This window comes from Pseudopodoces humilis, chromosome 5 (genome assembly GCF_049639895.1).
Source record: "Pseudopodoces humilis isolate 2021_Gansu_Grassland_sample_001 chromosome 5, ASM4963989v1, whole genome shotgun sequence".
Lineage (NCBI taxonomy): Eukaryota > Metazoa > Chordata > Aves > Passeriformes > Paridae > Pseudopodoces > Pseudopodoces humilis.
The window spans coordinates 10,393,901-10,410,236 of NC_142204.1; the positions used below are offsets into that span (position 1 = coordinate 10,393,901).

General features: G+C 37.9%; 1 protein-coding gene across 1 annotated transcript in view; it reads left to right on the forward strand.

Moving 5' to 3' along the window:
• SCUBE1 (signal peptide, CUB domain and EGF like domain containing 1) overlaps positions 1 to 16,336 on the forward strand; it is a 266,991-nt gene that overhangs the window by 161,943 nt on the left and 88,712 nt on the right. The window contains exons 6-8 of the mRNA XM_088055086.1: positions 4,120 to 4,245; positions 12,225 to 12,341; positions 15,134 to 15,223. Of these exons, the coding sequence (XP_087911212.1) occupies positions 4,120 to 4,245; positions 12,225 to 12,341; positions 15,134 to 15,223 (333 nt within the window). The remainder of the gene's footprint in view (positions 1 to 4,119; positions 4,246 to 12,224; positions 12,342 to 15,133; positions 15,224 to 16,336) is intronic.

The window sequence follows — 16,336 nt, forward strand, 5'->3', positions numbered from 1 at the left end:
GGCCATTATATCAGACTGAACATTTTGCAGAACAGCACTGTTAAGAGATTTGTGATAACTAGATGGCAGACTGGATTAATGTAGTAGACTTACATCCAAATCTCTCCTAGGCCAAGAACAAAAATGAGTGTGGATTGCTAGTATACATAACAGTGGCTGCCACTCTCCCATGAACAATCTTTTGTAACTTAAGACTTAGAAAAAAATCCAGGAAGGCAGTAGAAGGGAGTTTCTCAAGCCATATCTAAAATGCTGAGAGAGTATTTAGTTTAATTAGATCAGTGTTTTCCTTTCTTAAGTGACATTTCCCTTCCTATTTATATTTTCCATTGGATTTTGTCTGTCTGTAAGGTGAATTTGCTGGGAATCTGTGTATGTTTCAGAAGTTTATTTGTCTGCCAGCACTGCTGAAGAGACTTGCACGCATTCTTGTGCTGACTTTAGAGATTACCTTGACTAGCAGCATTTGGGATTAAGACACTGCTTTTATTAATAGTTAATATGTAAAACCTATAACATTTCAAAACTGGACTTCAAAAATTTTAGTGTATGCTGATAAAGTAAGGAATTTTTTTACATTTTTTGTGTACAGACTTCTCTCTTATCAACACTTAGTCTTTCCCTTCATTTGGGAACCATGGTTTTTCACTTGACCCATAGTCCCAACAGTTCTAGAAGCTGGGACACACCGAGGTCTGCAAAAATCAAGATAAGCTGGGAACAGCTCCTTGTGTTCCAAACCAGAGTGAGGCAGATGTGCACACAATGGAAGAGAGAGAGGGGGGATCACAAGTTCTGTAAATAGTTCTGTAAATACCTTCTGGTTAGGGCTTGGATAGAAGATCCATTGTCTGATACTTTACCCAGGTTGTGCAACACACTGAGGTAAAACTTCTGTGGGCATAATTCTGTACTGACTTGGGAGAGGCCTCAAATAGTTCTGTGGGTGTTTTACCTCTCTCTCTGTCCTGTTTCTGTACTACATTAGTCAGCTCAAGGAAGGGGCACCATGAGAAGCACAGGGCACCTCTTGGTGCCAGGACCTGTCTGCTGATGGGGCTGATGGTTATAAAGAGAAAAACTTCAAACACATAAATGAGCAGCAGAATCCCACACATTTTTTCCATGATGTTTGGGTTTTTTTTTTATTTGAATGAGTAGTTTTCCACCCCTTCCTGCAAACAAAGGTGGTTTGGCCTTGATTGTGGCAGTGGGAAAGTAATATTAGGGAGTTTTCCTATTCTGTTATTCACTCTGTGCCCCTTATAGGAAAAGCATGTGCATATTAGGTGGCGGCTAAACATTAACTAAAATATTGCAAAGCTTTCTTTCTCAGGGGGCACGAGTGAGGAGAGATGAAAACTTAAACATCTCTCTGTTCCCGTGGCAGCAGTGTGAACTCATCAGAGCACTTCTTCACTACCAGCAGCACACCTTCTTCCAGTATGGGAAGATACTGGAGGTGGTTTATGCATTTCTAGTTGATTTTAAAGTTTGGATTGCATCCAAACTTTATGTTTTTAGTGTTATTTATGTGCTGTATCATTAAAGGTTCAGTATTGCCTGAAGAGTCAACTTGCAAAAAAGTAAACATTATCAATGGTGATTCATAAATTATTTGTGTATGTAGACTGATACAGAAGACATCCGGACAAATACTGTATTTGCTGAAAAATTAGAATTTTGAATGATTAAAATTATTTTCAAATTAACACAGTTTTAGGTTAGATTGCATTTTAAGCAAGGCAAAATATTGATTTGCTGCATTCTTATTTCACTAATATTTTCAGACTAGAAAGCTTTTTTTTAGGAAGCTTTTTGTAATTAAATTTTTAGGGATTTTGAAAAATACTGAAATAAAAATGAGAATTTTTGTTGTGCATGAGCTTCTGCTTTCAACTGAAAAATAATGGTCTTTCATTTCACCAGAAAAAAAACCCTTATATTTTCTAAAATAATTATTTTCAGGCTCAGGAGATTTCTGTGGTGTTCTCTAGCTAAATATGGAACTGAAATAGTTTTTAGACAACTCTGATTAATACAATAGCTGGACTAATTAATACAGTAACTAAAATACTGTAGCCTTACACACAAATACCAGGATCACTTTTGTTTCTAAATGTAATGATTTTGATCTTCAATTTCTCCCAATATTTTCAGAAGTGCACAGTTTCTGTCTTCCCATAAAGGCAGATATTCAGCATTTGCAAGTAAACACTGAAAAATCACTTGCTTGATTACACTTGTGGGCCATTAAATATCTGCTTTCATCTCTATAATTCCTCTCTTCTCAAAGCCTAGGCAGTGGGACTCAATCAGCCATGTGTTATCTTTCCCAGATCCCTTTCGGAGCATAGCACAGTGCACAGGAATGCAGTTTGTCAAACGCATTGTGTCTGAAATCCTTTGTTGGGAGAAGTGGAAAGAGATTATAAAATGCCTCAAACCCTTCAATAAGGCCATTCCCAGGTTTCTTGTATCTGTTCAGCCTGACAAAGCCTTCATACCTCACTTTGATGTGTAGGATGGTGTATTATATAGCATATAGAGTGTATTGTATCTCAGAGCAGCATCTGTTGTCCAGGCTGCAGTTTACAGAGAATAACTTACTTGATTATAGTAACTTCTTATGTTTTGGCAAGTTTTTAGGCTCAAGGACAACCCAGAGTGGAATTTAGAAGAAATAAATACATCTGTTGTCTATAATATTGGTTTTCATAGGTGGTGAGATTTAGGACCCTAGTGTATTTTGTAGGAGAGGTGAACAAAAATACCCAATCAGACTGGTGATGTGTGTTTTTCATTACTCTGCTAATACAAACGTCTCAGAGGTAAAGCTGAGCAGTGTGAACAACTTCTTGAAGCTGTTAACTTCTGTCACCCTGAGGCAATCTCTGGCTGACTTTCTGTAGTGTTTCCTTCTCAAAATTCTAGACACAAAAAAAAATTTACTTGCAACAGAATCGCACTGTAGGTTTAAGTTGAACATTATGCACTGGAGTAATTTTGAGAAATTAGCCTGGAATAGGTAGGAGCAGACACATTGGAAAGTGCTACATGAGTTGCAGAGTCCTCCCTGATGTCCCTTACAGGAGTATTTTGAGCAACACACAAGGTTTTCAGCTTAGCTAGCTGAGTTACAATGTGAATTCTCTGCCAGTGTATTCTGAGAGAATTTGTCTCTCCTTTACAGGTCAGATATTCAAGGGGAAGTCTGGGAAGGCTTTGTAATGCAAATCTAGCTAGCCTTCGTTCACACAAGGAATATTAGATGCTGACCCATAAGAACTGAGTTCAAGATTTCTGTGAATATGTGGGATTTGAATGAACCCAATAATGAAAGGCTCTAAGAGTATAAGATGCATTCAGTATCCAAATCACTGACATGGTTTAGAAAGCTAAATTTGTCTCTGTGATAATTAAAAGAAAGCTGGTTGATACTTTTCCTTTGCATAAGCATTAGCAGGAATCCACCCGTGGCACTTGGATGTTTGTTGAACAGCTGGTGTATTTTCCTTAATAGAGTCAAAGAGAAAAGTGGTAGTAGGTTTTCTGGAGATGTGCTGTGTTTATGGTTTGTGTGTTTATGGTGGATGACAGAGAATTGAGTTGTAAAACAAATATCAAAGAAACAGATCCAAGCAAAAGTGCTTGGTTATAATATTTGGCAGATTTTGTCTGTTAGAAAATATTAAGCACATTAACAGACAGATAAAAATGCACCAGACAGTAACAACCATTGAATTTATACAAGAAAAAAATAACAGTGAGATCACTTATTCAGCTCTGAGGGATACACAACTTCCTGTACTATCCTTTAAATCCCTGATATTTGAATGAAAGATTAGAATATAGATACAGAATAGAGAAATCCCAAATTTCTACATGAAACAGAGACAGACAGTAGTGCTCACATTTGCCCCAGAGCATGTTTGTCTTTTATTATGCTGTTTTGTTGACCATATATCTCTTTTCAGCTCTGTTCTTTTGTCTTGTGAAACATGGTCCAGATGAAAAGTAAAAGTAATGGATAAAATTATTGGAGGACTGGATATGCATAATTATTTTGTAATTTTATTTTAATACTAATATTTTCAATTTTTCTTTTCTTTTCCACAGAGGGTATGAACTGTATGAACAAAGATCATGGGTGTGCACACATCTGCCGGGAGACACCCAAAGGTGGGGTTGCCTGTGAATGTAGACCTGGCTTTGAACTTGCCAAAAACCAGAAGGACTGCAAATGTAGGTAGATGAAGATTAAATTTCAGATGCCCCAAAATGTCTTGTTTTCTTCATTGTTATGTTCCAGAAGAAGTTAACTTTGTTTTGGCCAAAAGTGATTTGCAATTTTAGTAATGAGGGGGTTTTTGCTCTATAAGATGCATTAGGGGATGGATAAGAGGGATTGAATAATAAAATATTGGCAGTGGTTCAGTTATCAAAAGGATAACTATTCTACTATCCTGTGAATGGAGAAAATTGAAGGATCAGTTTAATTCAGACTTTCCTTTTAAAGCAATACAAATAAAATATAGTGGATTCTGGCTTGCAGTATTTTGAAGGTCCACAAAGGTGGATGTATCAATGAATTTAATGATAAACCCCACTAGAGCTATCAAATTAAGATTGTCAGTTGCAGTTTTTTTTAAAAGACGGAAATGATTGCCCTTGATTCCACTGCTCACAGTCTAGAATTATTACTTGGAAAGCATGCAGCTGCATCATATATACTGTTCTTTAGAGAACAGCCCAGAGTGGTATATTCTTGAAGCTGGGATGCTAAAGATGCTCATTAGCCCACAAAATTAGAAATTGTTCTGTACAGGTTCAAATAATTGTCCTCAGCATCGTCATCTGAAAGCTTCAGAACTGACTCTTCTGATGGTCTCAGTGAGTCTTAGATCTGAGTCCAATAGCTTGTATTCCTACTTGGTAGCTTTGAGAGAGACAAAAAAAAGTGCAGTGAAACATCATAAAATGTTTGCTGCTTTGCACAGGGAGATGTTCTTTCTTACACTTCATTTTTTTTCTTCCTGAGATCTCCACTATGTAAACACACGTAGATGATATTAGTTCCCAAGTACAAAGTGAAAAGAATCACTTTTGAATGTCATTAAGAAATGCCATAGAGTATTGTAGAGCCTGATTTGTGCTCAATATTAAAAGGCTACATAGGGACAAAAGCAAAAGCACAGAGAAAAATGCCTTTATGGTAATTTTCATCCTCGGTGTTTATTAGAAGTGAATATTGTGTGCTGTTAATTGGAATGCAACATCAGCTACATTGGTGAAGTGTGGGAGGATGTTTACTTATTATGTTGTTATTATTTGTTTCCTCAAATTCTTATATTCTTTGGGAGTTTCAGTAATAGATGATGGCAGAAGGATTAGAGCCTTTTCTGAAACATTATTTCTAAATGTGTCAGGGTTTAATAGAGTAAAAACTTTGATTTATTCTTTGCCCTCTGGTGTTCAAACTGTAGTTGGAAGTATAATGAACTTTTGGTGACAGATTTCTAAAAAGAGACACTGAGTTTTCCAAGGCTGCAGAGTTTACTTTGAAGCACACCAACCTCTAAACCTACAACACATTCTGCAAGTATGATCCAGAGTCTTGTTTAAAATAATTACTTCTCGTCCTTCAAAATACACAGAAGTATAGAGGTGTAGCCAGATAGCCTGGGACAATAATTGAGAGATCACAGCAGGCTATTTATAGAAGCCTAATTCTGAAACCAAATCTCAACTGTTAAAAAAAATAATTTCACAGCTGACCATTTCAGTGGAATTGGCATAAATCCTGACCTGCAGTTTTGCAACTACTCAGTGCAGCTATGTTGAAGAGCTAGACACTTCCCACTTGCCAGCCTGGACTGGGTCTGTAGCCCTGTTTAACAGGGACTGGAAGGGTCTGATACAACCTTGTAAAACCCTGTATCCCTCTCAGTTATTCTGGTTTATCATGGTCCTCCAGGAGTCCATGCCTTTCAGGATTTGTCAGAGCTTGCTGCTCTGTTTTTTTTTTTATATGAGCAAGTGACAGAGAACATCTTAGTACACCTGGTACCTCTCTGGGTGAACTTCTATCAGCCAGTTTACAATTCAGTCAGACCACTAGGAGACGTTTTCAAATTTATTGGCCCAAGGCCTTTAGTAATGATTCAAGTCTTCCTCAAAGGAAGATGTTAAAATAAGTTAGAAAGCAGAAACAGTTGAAGGGCGGCTCCATGCTTTTTATGCAGGCATCACATAATTGTCATTTCATGCTAGTTACATAGTCACATCCCATCTTATCATTTACCTACACATACTGATAAGGCAGTCACTCTTGCTTCATTCAGTGTCCATGATGGTCAGTGCTCATTAAACAGGCTTGTGTTCAGTAGCTTCCTCTCCATAATTTAGAGGATTATTTTTTTTAAATACTGTGCATCATCCTTTCCTGCTGCACAGTATTTAAACCTTATTGTGAACATAAAATTTTTCATTTTCTTGAGGATTTTCCCATGATAGTCATTACTGTAATACCAAAGTGCTTTGTAGACATTTGTAATGTATTTTCAAAATACTCTTCTCAAGTTAAAAAGTACTGCTTTTCCCATCTTACAAAGATAAATGAATTTAAAGGTATGAAGTCATTGAGTAGTGATAGGTGATTAACAAGAGCCACACAGAACCCATTTACAGGATGTTATTATGATCCAAGTCAAACACCTGATGGCTCCAGCTGTAGTTGCAAATGCCATAGAGAAGGGACTATATCAGTAACCTGTAATAGAAGAGATTCAAGTGACTTGCCAAGCTCTAAGTAGGAATTCCACAGTGAAGGCAAAAATAGGTTAGCGTTTTTAGGGTTCTTTTCACTGTCTGAACAAGACCATTCTTTCTTGACAGTTCATTTCCAGTTTGCTACTCACTCTGCAGCAGATGAGAAAAGATTCCCAGCTGTTTCCACATCCCTGACTTTCCCCAGCTTCACTAGGCACTAAATGAGAGGAGAATTTTCTGCATTTCTCATTAAGGAGAGTTATCATGACAGAATAGGTCTATGCATAAGATTGCAGCCTTAATGGTTTCTTAGTGTAAATTTTAAGTATGCAATTTCTAGCTGCCCAACATGTTGATAAAACACTGAAGTGTTGAGGCTGAACAAGAGGCCATCTAAAACTACAACAAGCAGAATCACACAGATCCATACGTGATCCCTCAGATGAGCTGCATCCTTTAGATCAAAAACATCAGTAAACTTCAGCTTCTGGAAGTTTACTGCTACTCCCGTAAACTACTTTAATGGCCTCTGGTGTACACAAGCCCAGAGGAAGATTATGCTTTTTCAGTAATTTTTATAGATACATGCTGGCAGCAGAAAGAAGATACTTCAGAGCACTCAATTTGGCTGCAGATTATGTTGAAAAAAACATGGGAATTTACCTCTTCTTTCTACATCTGTATCCATGATAAATACTAAGATCCTGCTCCTCAGCATGATCGCATTAAAAGTTTTTGATAAACTGAAGATTTTTTTCCCCAAATATGAACAAATGGGGACATTTTGTGTTCCTCTCTTTCTTAGCTGGAAGCTTAAAAATAAGAGGAAATCTAAAGCAGATTCACATACCTGCAAGTTGCAACCTGAAAGAGTTATAAACAAGTAAAAGCCGAATCTTTTAATGAAAAATGCTGTGTAACCCTATCTACAGATGTTTCTGTCTGCCACCTTGTATAATAATGATTTAAGTGAGCAGGAAGGCTATTGCAAAGTAATTCTAAAAATCTTGCCTAGTACTTTACAATAAAATTCCAGCCTCCCTATACCAAGGGGCATCTTTTCAGCTCGTCATGACAGTGTCCTCATGCAACAGTTTGCTTTCAGTACAATGATCCCCTGAATGTTAAAAATGTAAAGCCATACTAGAAAAAAATCATGTAAGCAATGTTCTATGCACAGCTTTATCACATAGAGGTGCCCGCCCATATATTTATGTAAATTATGCATTTAATGGGCAATTTAGTTAAGAAACAGTGCCTGGAATGACAATATGCCCATTTGAGAAGCCCATTCTACAAAACACGAAATACCTGTGTCTTGTGACAAGTTCTGTGGCATCTGAGCCATGGTATATATATTTTAGTCCACATGTGGACAGGATCAGGACACCATTGTCTTGGGCAATTTTTTAGGTTACTGAGTAATAAATGCTGGATTAAATAATTGGCCATATGTTTTCAAGTACTTCTTGTCATGGTCATGTAAGATGGAAGAAACCAGAAAGGTTCTATGAAACTTCAGAGAAGCACTGAAAACAGGATTTAGGCTGTAGAGTTAGAATTCTTGTATTTTCTGTCTTACAGGGAGTTTAGAATGGAATATCAATACCTATACTTAGTGGAATATGTAGATTAAAATCTTTGTTGTTCTTAAAGATGTTTCTCTTTCAGACAGTTGTTTCTTATTTTTTCATGATCAAAATGTCATTTCTAGACTAGTCCATATATGTCTCTGGGTGTAAGCACTGGCCCACATGCCAAGCTGTGTCTCAGGACTGTTGGGCTGAGCCTAGTCAAACTGAATAATTGCTGCTGGTTCCAGTGTGGACAGGTGGACAGGTAGGGCCATTATGCCACCTGCCAGGACCTGAAAGGTGTCTGGCCAGCCCAAGACCCTAAGCATTGTAGTCAGTGAAAAGAATTAATTTGGTTTGAAGGCACTTTGAAACCCCAGTGTCAGCCCTAAAGCTCTTTATCCACGTGGAAGAGTGTTGGGAAAACAGACTGGTGATTTGGTTGTCAGCACTGGATGTGTCTCACAGAGTGTGTGTGTCACTTTAGGGCTTCTCTGCTTCTCTGTTGCACAGGGCATTTCTCCCACTAAGGGAAAGAGCCCAGCATTTTGACTGCACTTAAGACACATGCAAATGCTGAAGCACTGTCGAAAGATGGTATTACTCTGGTTTTAAATCTGCCATGTAGGGATAAGTATGTCTGAGTTCTAACAGATATGTGAATATTCTCCTTTGGTTAAAATAAACCAAAACCAAGTCATTATTTTCCATGCCTCTCATTTTAACATGATTTATGATATTTTAAGGTGATCCATGCCTTTACCATGAATTTACCACTTTGCCTCTGTTTGCCTCTTTAATGTCACAGATTCTGAATGAGCACACAGTTGTTTGCATAGCTGCAGAGTCCAAATTTATCAGAAATAGTTCTTAAAGTAACACTTCATGAATTCTCATTACTATTGCTTTAATTCTTTCTGACAAAAATGGAGTAGATCTGGATGTCCATTTGCTTTTAAATAATTATGATTTTCTTCCTCTAAGCAAGAGAAGCTTCCTACTGTGTCACTGCCACAGAATGAGGGCTGGAAGAAAATGAAGTGACATATTTTACAACTCTATTTTGTACCAATTTCACCCGTAGAGCTGTCAAATTTCAAAATGTTGACTCAAGTTCCTCTAAATAAATACATAAATAAATTGTAGTCTAGACAGAAGTTCAAATCCTTCAAAAACATGGTTTACTAATGTTTCTAGGAGACAGGAAAAGGAGCTGACCTACATGTGTATTCATGGGCTGGGTAGAACAGGAACCAGTAACTTTAATATGCAGGGAAGCTGTAAAAGTATGTGATTCTGCAGGATTTGCTATAAATGCCATCAGTCTAGTGCAATTTTTTTCATAGACAAATGTAGTAAGGAAAAGTTCCTTGTATTACATGGGTCAGAGCAAGAGTGTTAAGATATTTTCATCTCTGCTAGCAGAGGTTTTCAGCAAGGAATGCCAAAAATAACCGCTGCAGTCACATTTTTTAAATACATACTTTGTTGCTGATTGCACTTTAAAATCCTCAATAAAAATACTGTTGGCTAGCAATGTATTTAAACATCTGTCATAAACAACACCCTTAAGTTAATTTGTGATTGCACTGCGGTCCAACAAGGATAGAAACTCCAGATAGTCCTAGAGGCATATGGGGTCAAGTAATAAGCATGTCTTAATTGGAAAGGTTTAAGAAAAGAGGATTGACATAGAATTTTGTCTGTTTTGCGTCATAAATAAAAACCAAAATGTTACTGTGTATTGAAGGGAAAGAAATGTTACTTCCTTTGGATGCAAAACAGACTGATTTGCTTCAGCTATTTTTTCATAAAAATAAATTATTTAATAAGCTATAAAAGTGGAGAAGGAGAAAGAATTCCTGAGGGTTGCTTAGGAGGTTTTGTAATGTAATTCCTTGCAGCTTTAGGATTCTCATGATTTGGGGTATATTCCCTCCTCTTGTCTGTTTGGACTGAGCCCAGAATTTCCATTTTCCAGCCTAGTGCACAAACAGGCTACAAAAAGGGAACACGGATCAGGCAGGTTCTCCCCGTATTTCTTACTGCCATTCTTTCCAGTTGGATAAAACAGTGATATTCCTGGAAACTGAGGTGGGAATCCAGGCAGTCTCTCTTCTCAGAGATTATTCTTGCCACCAGGCCCTGAGGCTATTCCCTATCTCTGAACAGCACAAGGGGTTTTATTCCAAGTGTACAGTGGGAAGACCAAGGATGCTTGCACCTGTAGTGGCTTCAGGTGTGCACTCACTTGAGAGGTGGACAATTCCTGTTGTGGTCTTTGCCAGAATTCAGGAACTGAAATTGTAAACTTGTGGTTCCATACTGGCAGGAGGTTTTAATGGGAATTCTGTTGGGTATGCTTTGGTGGGTCTCCCTCAGTTGCTTTTTTTAGAACTGTTCCATCTTAGGCTAAATATTTCAGTGATTACTGAGAGTGGCATGGCTGCTCAGCACTAAGGCATTCACACCAGAGGTGGGATATTTCATTTCTAGTTACTGTGATGGAAAATTCTGGTATACTCCATTTTCAGGAGCTAGAATTAAAACAGGGTCACTGAGCTCAGTGGGAAAATATATGAACTTAACCCTCTTGCATTAGATAAAACCTCAGATTTTAGTTAGACACATGACTTTCAACTTCTGTTAATCATTATCTTGTTTTTACTGTATATTGCATCTTGCTACCCTGCCTCTTTTGTAAATTCTTATCTAGAAGGAAAATTTTGCTAAGACAAATTTGAGAAAGTTCTTTCTGATTACGGGGAGTCAGTGTTTAAATAAATGCAGTCTGCATTTATTACCATAACATTTCAAAACATTTAAGTCCTCTGAAACTAAAAGTATATAACTAAATAATGGCATATTGGATTTCCCCCATATTTGCCAGTATATGTTTACCAATAAAGAACCTAGTCGAAATGAAGACAGTGAATTGAATTCAGAAATCACTCAGATCAGGACTGTTATTCAGCATCAAGGTGTGCAAAGGATGAAAAGACACAGGGGCAAGTGAGAGGCTTTATTATATGGTGCTAGCCAACTTAATATTTTAAATCTGGTTTGTTTTACCTGGCAGAAATTAAATCCATCATGTAACAAAGAAATTAATTTAATCTGATCTATTAATACATGTAACCTTCAAAACTCTACCTAGTCTCACAAAAAATGCTTGCTTTAATGTATGTTTACTACTTTTGCACCAGAGTTCATTTGAATTGCTAAAAACTGTTCTTCACTATATTCCTGGAATTGAAAGTGGCATCTCCAGTGCTTCCTTCCTGGCTGAGGCCAGCACATGGCAGAGCCATAACAACTGTGTATTTGTTGTTGCAGAGAAGAAAAAAGAAACCCAAACATTTCCTGTTTTATTTTTAAACTCATTGCTTTAGTGGAGGCAGCACTTGATATAGTAGATTTCAATACTTTTGTGTTTTTGTTCTTGCTGCTTGGTCTCTGCTCCGTCTCCTGAGAGAATGAAGGGGCAACAAAAGGGAGATGCCACCTATAGACCTGAAACTATACATTTGTATTGGTAGACTGTTAATTTCATCATGGATATGAAGCATGTAGTTTTAGGAAGACATGGAATTGGCTAAGAGTTGCACTAAAGTTATTAACACAAATAGAGTGGGGAAAATGCTTTTATTTTTCTTTCTCCTTTTTCCTTCAGTATGGATTGAGGCTAGGGCATGAGACAGGCAGAAGGGAGGGGGCAGAAGGAAGAAATAGAAATAATTGCAAACATAAATGTTATGTTGCCTTATATATTGGTATGTTACTGCTCTTCTATGTTCTGAAAGGCTCTCAAGACTAATCGGTTTCATTGTCATTTTATTTATATATACATATATACACATTCATATGGGGCTTAACTAGTAACCTGTAACTATGGGAATGGAGGCTGCCAACACACCTGTGATGACACAGATACTGGTCCTGTGTGTGGTTGTCATCAGAAGTATGCCCTGCACTCAGATGGCCGAACCTGCATTGGTGAGTACTTATCGGCAGCATGTTTGATTTTGGGTTGCTCAGAATTTCTGTGCCGCGTGCGTGCGTGTGTGTCCGTGGGCGCGTGTGTGTGTCCCACAGGGGTTCCGTGCTGCCAGCGCTGCCAGAAGGGTGTTCCAGCAGCTCCTGGCTCAGCCAGGCACACAGAGAAGCGTTTCTGCGTGTTCTGTCAAAATGTTTTTTAATGAAGTATCCCTTTGTTACCCGCTTGTAACTTTCATTTCTGTCTGTAATTATTTTTGAAGTAAAAAGGTGTAGAACATTCATCATTTTGAATGGAATTCAGCTCTTCAGTTCACTTTTGTTAGTCAAGACTTCCTTGATTGAGCAAGGTTAGAAAAATTACCTCCATTTCTGAGCTGTTACCAGGGAAAGGGAGTCATCCTTTATGTGCTTTCTTCCCTGGTTCTAAAAACTACAACACTTGTAGTGACTAAGCTTTCATTCAGAATATCAGTAGGAAAAAGCCAGTCAAGACATGTAGTATCTTGGCAGATGCTTTGCAAATATTTATGATTATAAAATGTATAACTTTCTTAACACCACTTCTTTTCACTAAACGTAAAAAAAAATAAATTAAAAAGTGCATTTTTGCATAGTGCAAGCTAACATTTGAAAATTCTTACTCACTCACAGATCAGAACCTGAAATCCATAATGATTTTCATTGGCATTGCAGACATGTTGACTTTTTTTGGTTTGTATAATTTCAAGTTCTTACAAATTCTTAGTCATTTCCTGAGGTTAAAAAAACACAGACACATATTTATCATATTTTCTTTCCTATACTTCAAGACAGAGCATTTGAAACCCATGGAAACCTGTCAGTTACCTTTAGCCAGTCTGTCTTGGTCAGATCCATGGCATAAAGTTCCATGGCTGCCCAGAGCTTTGCTCACTCCTGAGGGGTTTAATTGCACAAGTTGTGGGGTAGAGTGAGGTTTATGCTGGTGTAGGTAAAGCTGAATGGGGCTCAGGGCTGGGCTCTGCCTTTTTTGTCTGCACAAGGTGTGTCTGAGTGCAGGGGATCACTCAGCCAGTGCCTCTGATAACAGAGAGGGGTCCATCGTACAATCCCTGTCCTGTGGCAGTTCCAGATGTGGAGAACTTGCAAGAGTGAGAGCCTTGAGAGCAGGTTTTATTAAATGGATAATTTATCTTCTATTTATTACTGTTCATTAATTTCCTTGGATTGCTGTTTTATTTTTTCCAGCATGTAAAAATTTTGTTTTAAAAGCTGTGTACATTGCATCTATTTTTTTTTCACTTTTTTTTTCCCCATTCTTGTAATGTAATACATACAACTCCATGTTACATTCCTTGGTCTTGTGATGTAAATCACATATTACTGCCTGTGCTGATTTTCTTCCCTCTAAAATAGTTCTTTCTCTTAGAATACTTCTAAGTTTATATTTATTTTTTACATTTTTATTCCTGCTTTCTGGTGATGGTTCCTGATTGCCTGTCTTGTCTGAAAACTGACGTTTATTAATTATTTACAGAGGAAAAAAAAAAAAAAACTCAAACAAAAGCCTCTATTGCAGCCTGATCCATCTAGAACTTGTTAAAAAACAAAACAAAACAACTTCTTGTTACCACTCAACCATGTAGAGTTGCCACAAACAAAACCTGCCAGCCTCCTCCTCCTCACTTCAGTGATTCCAGTGTTTGCTGTCTTCAGTGGTGTATATATTCCAGGCATCACTGCAAGAATGCAAACTTCTGCAATGCCAGATAAATACTTGTTGACCCTTTGTCTGACATATTTTGTCTTTGTTTGCTTAACCATTTTTTTTTTATGTTTGCTGCATGTGAAAGTCCCCACTTGCATTTTTGTTTTTTGTTTTCGTAATGAGCATTTCCCTGTTCCTACAAATCATTTTATTTACCCAGCTGCTGCTTCTCCATTGCTCTTCTGTATCAGAAATCTTTAATTTTATTTCACCTACTGATCATCTCTTCCCACACTTGTGACTGTTTCTGTGTATTTATAATGAAGCATAATCAAAGTCTTCATTATGTATGAAACTCTTACATGTAGGATGTCAGAAACTACCTTGTAAAGTGACCTCTGATGACATCATCCTGCTCACTGCATGCTAATAAAATTACTAAACCCTCTTCTTGCAACATCTTTCTTAGCGTTGAATGTTTAGCTAGTAGTGTTTCATAGACAAGCAGGCAACCAGCACTGCCCAAACTGATCTTTTCTTGTGTTTGTTTGGTTTGTTGTTTGTTTATTGTTGTTGTTGTTGTTGTTTAATTTGCATGCTGTTGTTTTGTTTCTCAGTGTGTCGATGTGTATGAGGCTATGGTGCATCCGTGCCCATCCATCACCGGACTCTTCTCGCTCTCTCTCTTTGTCTCAGTCTTCTGTCTCCCACCTTCAGATCCTGGTGCCCCCACTAGCCTAGTTTGTCTTTGGCAGTTTGTTTAACTAGCCTTCCTGAATTTTAATTTTCATCATTAACACCTCTCTGGGGCACCCATGTTAGGTGTCTGGTTCTCCAGTAGAAATCCAGCTTCCTCTGTGTGGTTAATTACTTCTGAGTTGACCATTCTTCCTTCTCATCCTCTTTCTTCCTACTTTCCCTAAACACCCTTCAATTTTTCCCTGGGTTCTCAAAGACAATTAACTCTCTAACAGGGATTTAGTGCTTTCATGCCTTGCTTCTTGGCTTTGGCTGTGCCATGCCAAGAAACTGTCTTAGGCAGCAGAAAATTGGGCTTGTGATTAACCAACTGCTCCATGTTTGTCCCTTACTTGTGTTTTAGAGAAGGATGAGGCTGCAATTGAGAGTTCTGAGTACAATGCCACGTCAGTAGCTGATGTGGACAAGCGGGTGAAACGGCGGCTACTTATGGGTAACACTTTTCTTCCACTTCCTTTGTTGTGCTCTCACTTTTGTCTGTATGTATGTGGGGGGGGTGGTTCTCTTTTGGTATCATTTGGTTTTGGTCTCCTTTGATTTTGGTTTGGTCTAGTTTTTTTTTTTTTTTTAACCTGACTTCTTCTGTGTGGAAAGGTCACCAATTTTGTTAAGTTCTCATCTGCTGTACAACTTCATTCCTTGTTTTTAAACTTTTTTTTTCCTAATGCTGCAGCTTTAATGTTCAATTTTCTCTGCATAGAAAGAAGCTTTTGCCATTAACCTTACTTATCTTATGCAAGCTACTTTTTACATGTGATTTGTGTGTTTGTGTGTGTGTGTTGCTGTAGAATTCCTGAAAAATCTCCTACATAGGTTGCAGACCTATGTATTGACTTAAAAGTGGTAGATGATGATGATGATATAAAGCAATGTTCTGCTACATCTGTGGTGTTAAATGAGAAAGTGTGTTTGCCTAAATAAATTTTTTTGTTCTTTTGATTGAAATGCAAATATTATGACTGGAAATTCATTGATATCCTTTGTGCAGCTATTTTAGTAACCACTGAAAGATCTTTCCTTAGTGACTAGTGAGCTTCTATACATTCTTCTTTCTGAGGCATGGCTTGTTTCTCTCTGTTGTTGGAGCCCGAGAGTGGAAAACAGTAGGAAGTGCACTGAACAGTGAAGATAATTCTTTAGCTTCTGCTCTCAGTTAACCCATTGCACACTCTTATGCTCATCTCCTTCACTTTACATTTCTGGCTGTTAGTGAGGAGGGCCTTTTGGGAATAGAAAGGGTTGAGTGGCTGGGCCTCTGCCAGACTTTGCAAGAGACAAAGAACACAGAGTAGCACAGACTGCTTGGAGGTTTTCAGGTGGTTCATTTCTCTGTATTTTCCACTCTGATGCCCTACTCGCCTCATAAAATTATTTCCACTAGGTTTTGAACATAGTGACCATTGCTGAGATGTCTTGGATCCACTTGCAAGACAGGAATTCATCACCACAGAAGAGATTCTGGCAGGACAAAATTCTGGTCTCTTCCCTCAGGGTTACTGTTTATTTTCTTAAGACTACTGAGTCCTTCACAGACTGTTCTGCTAGC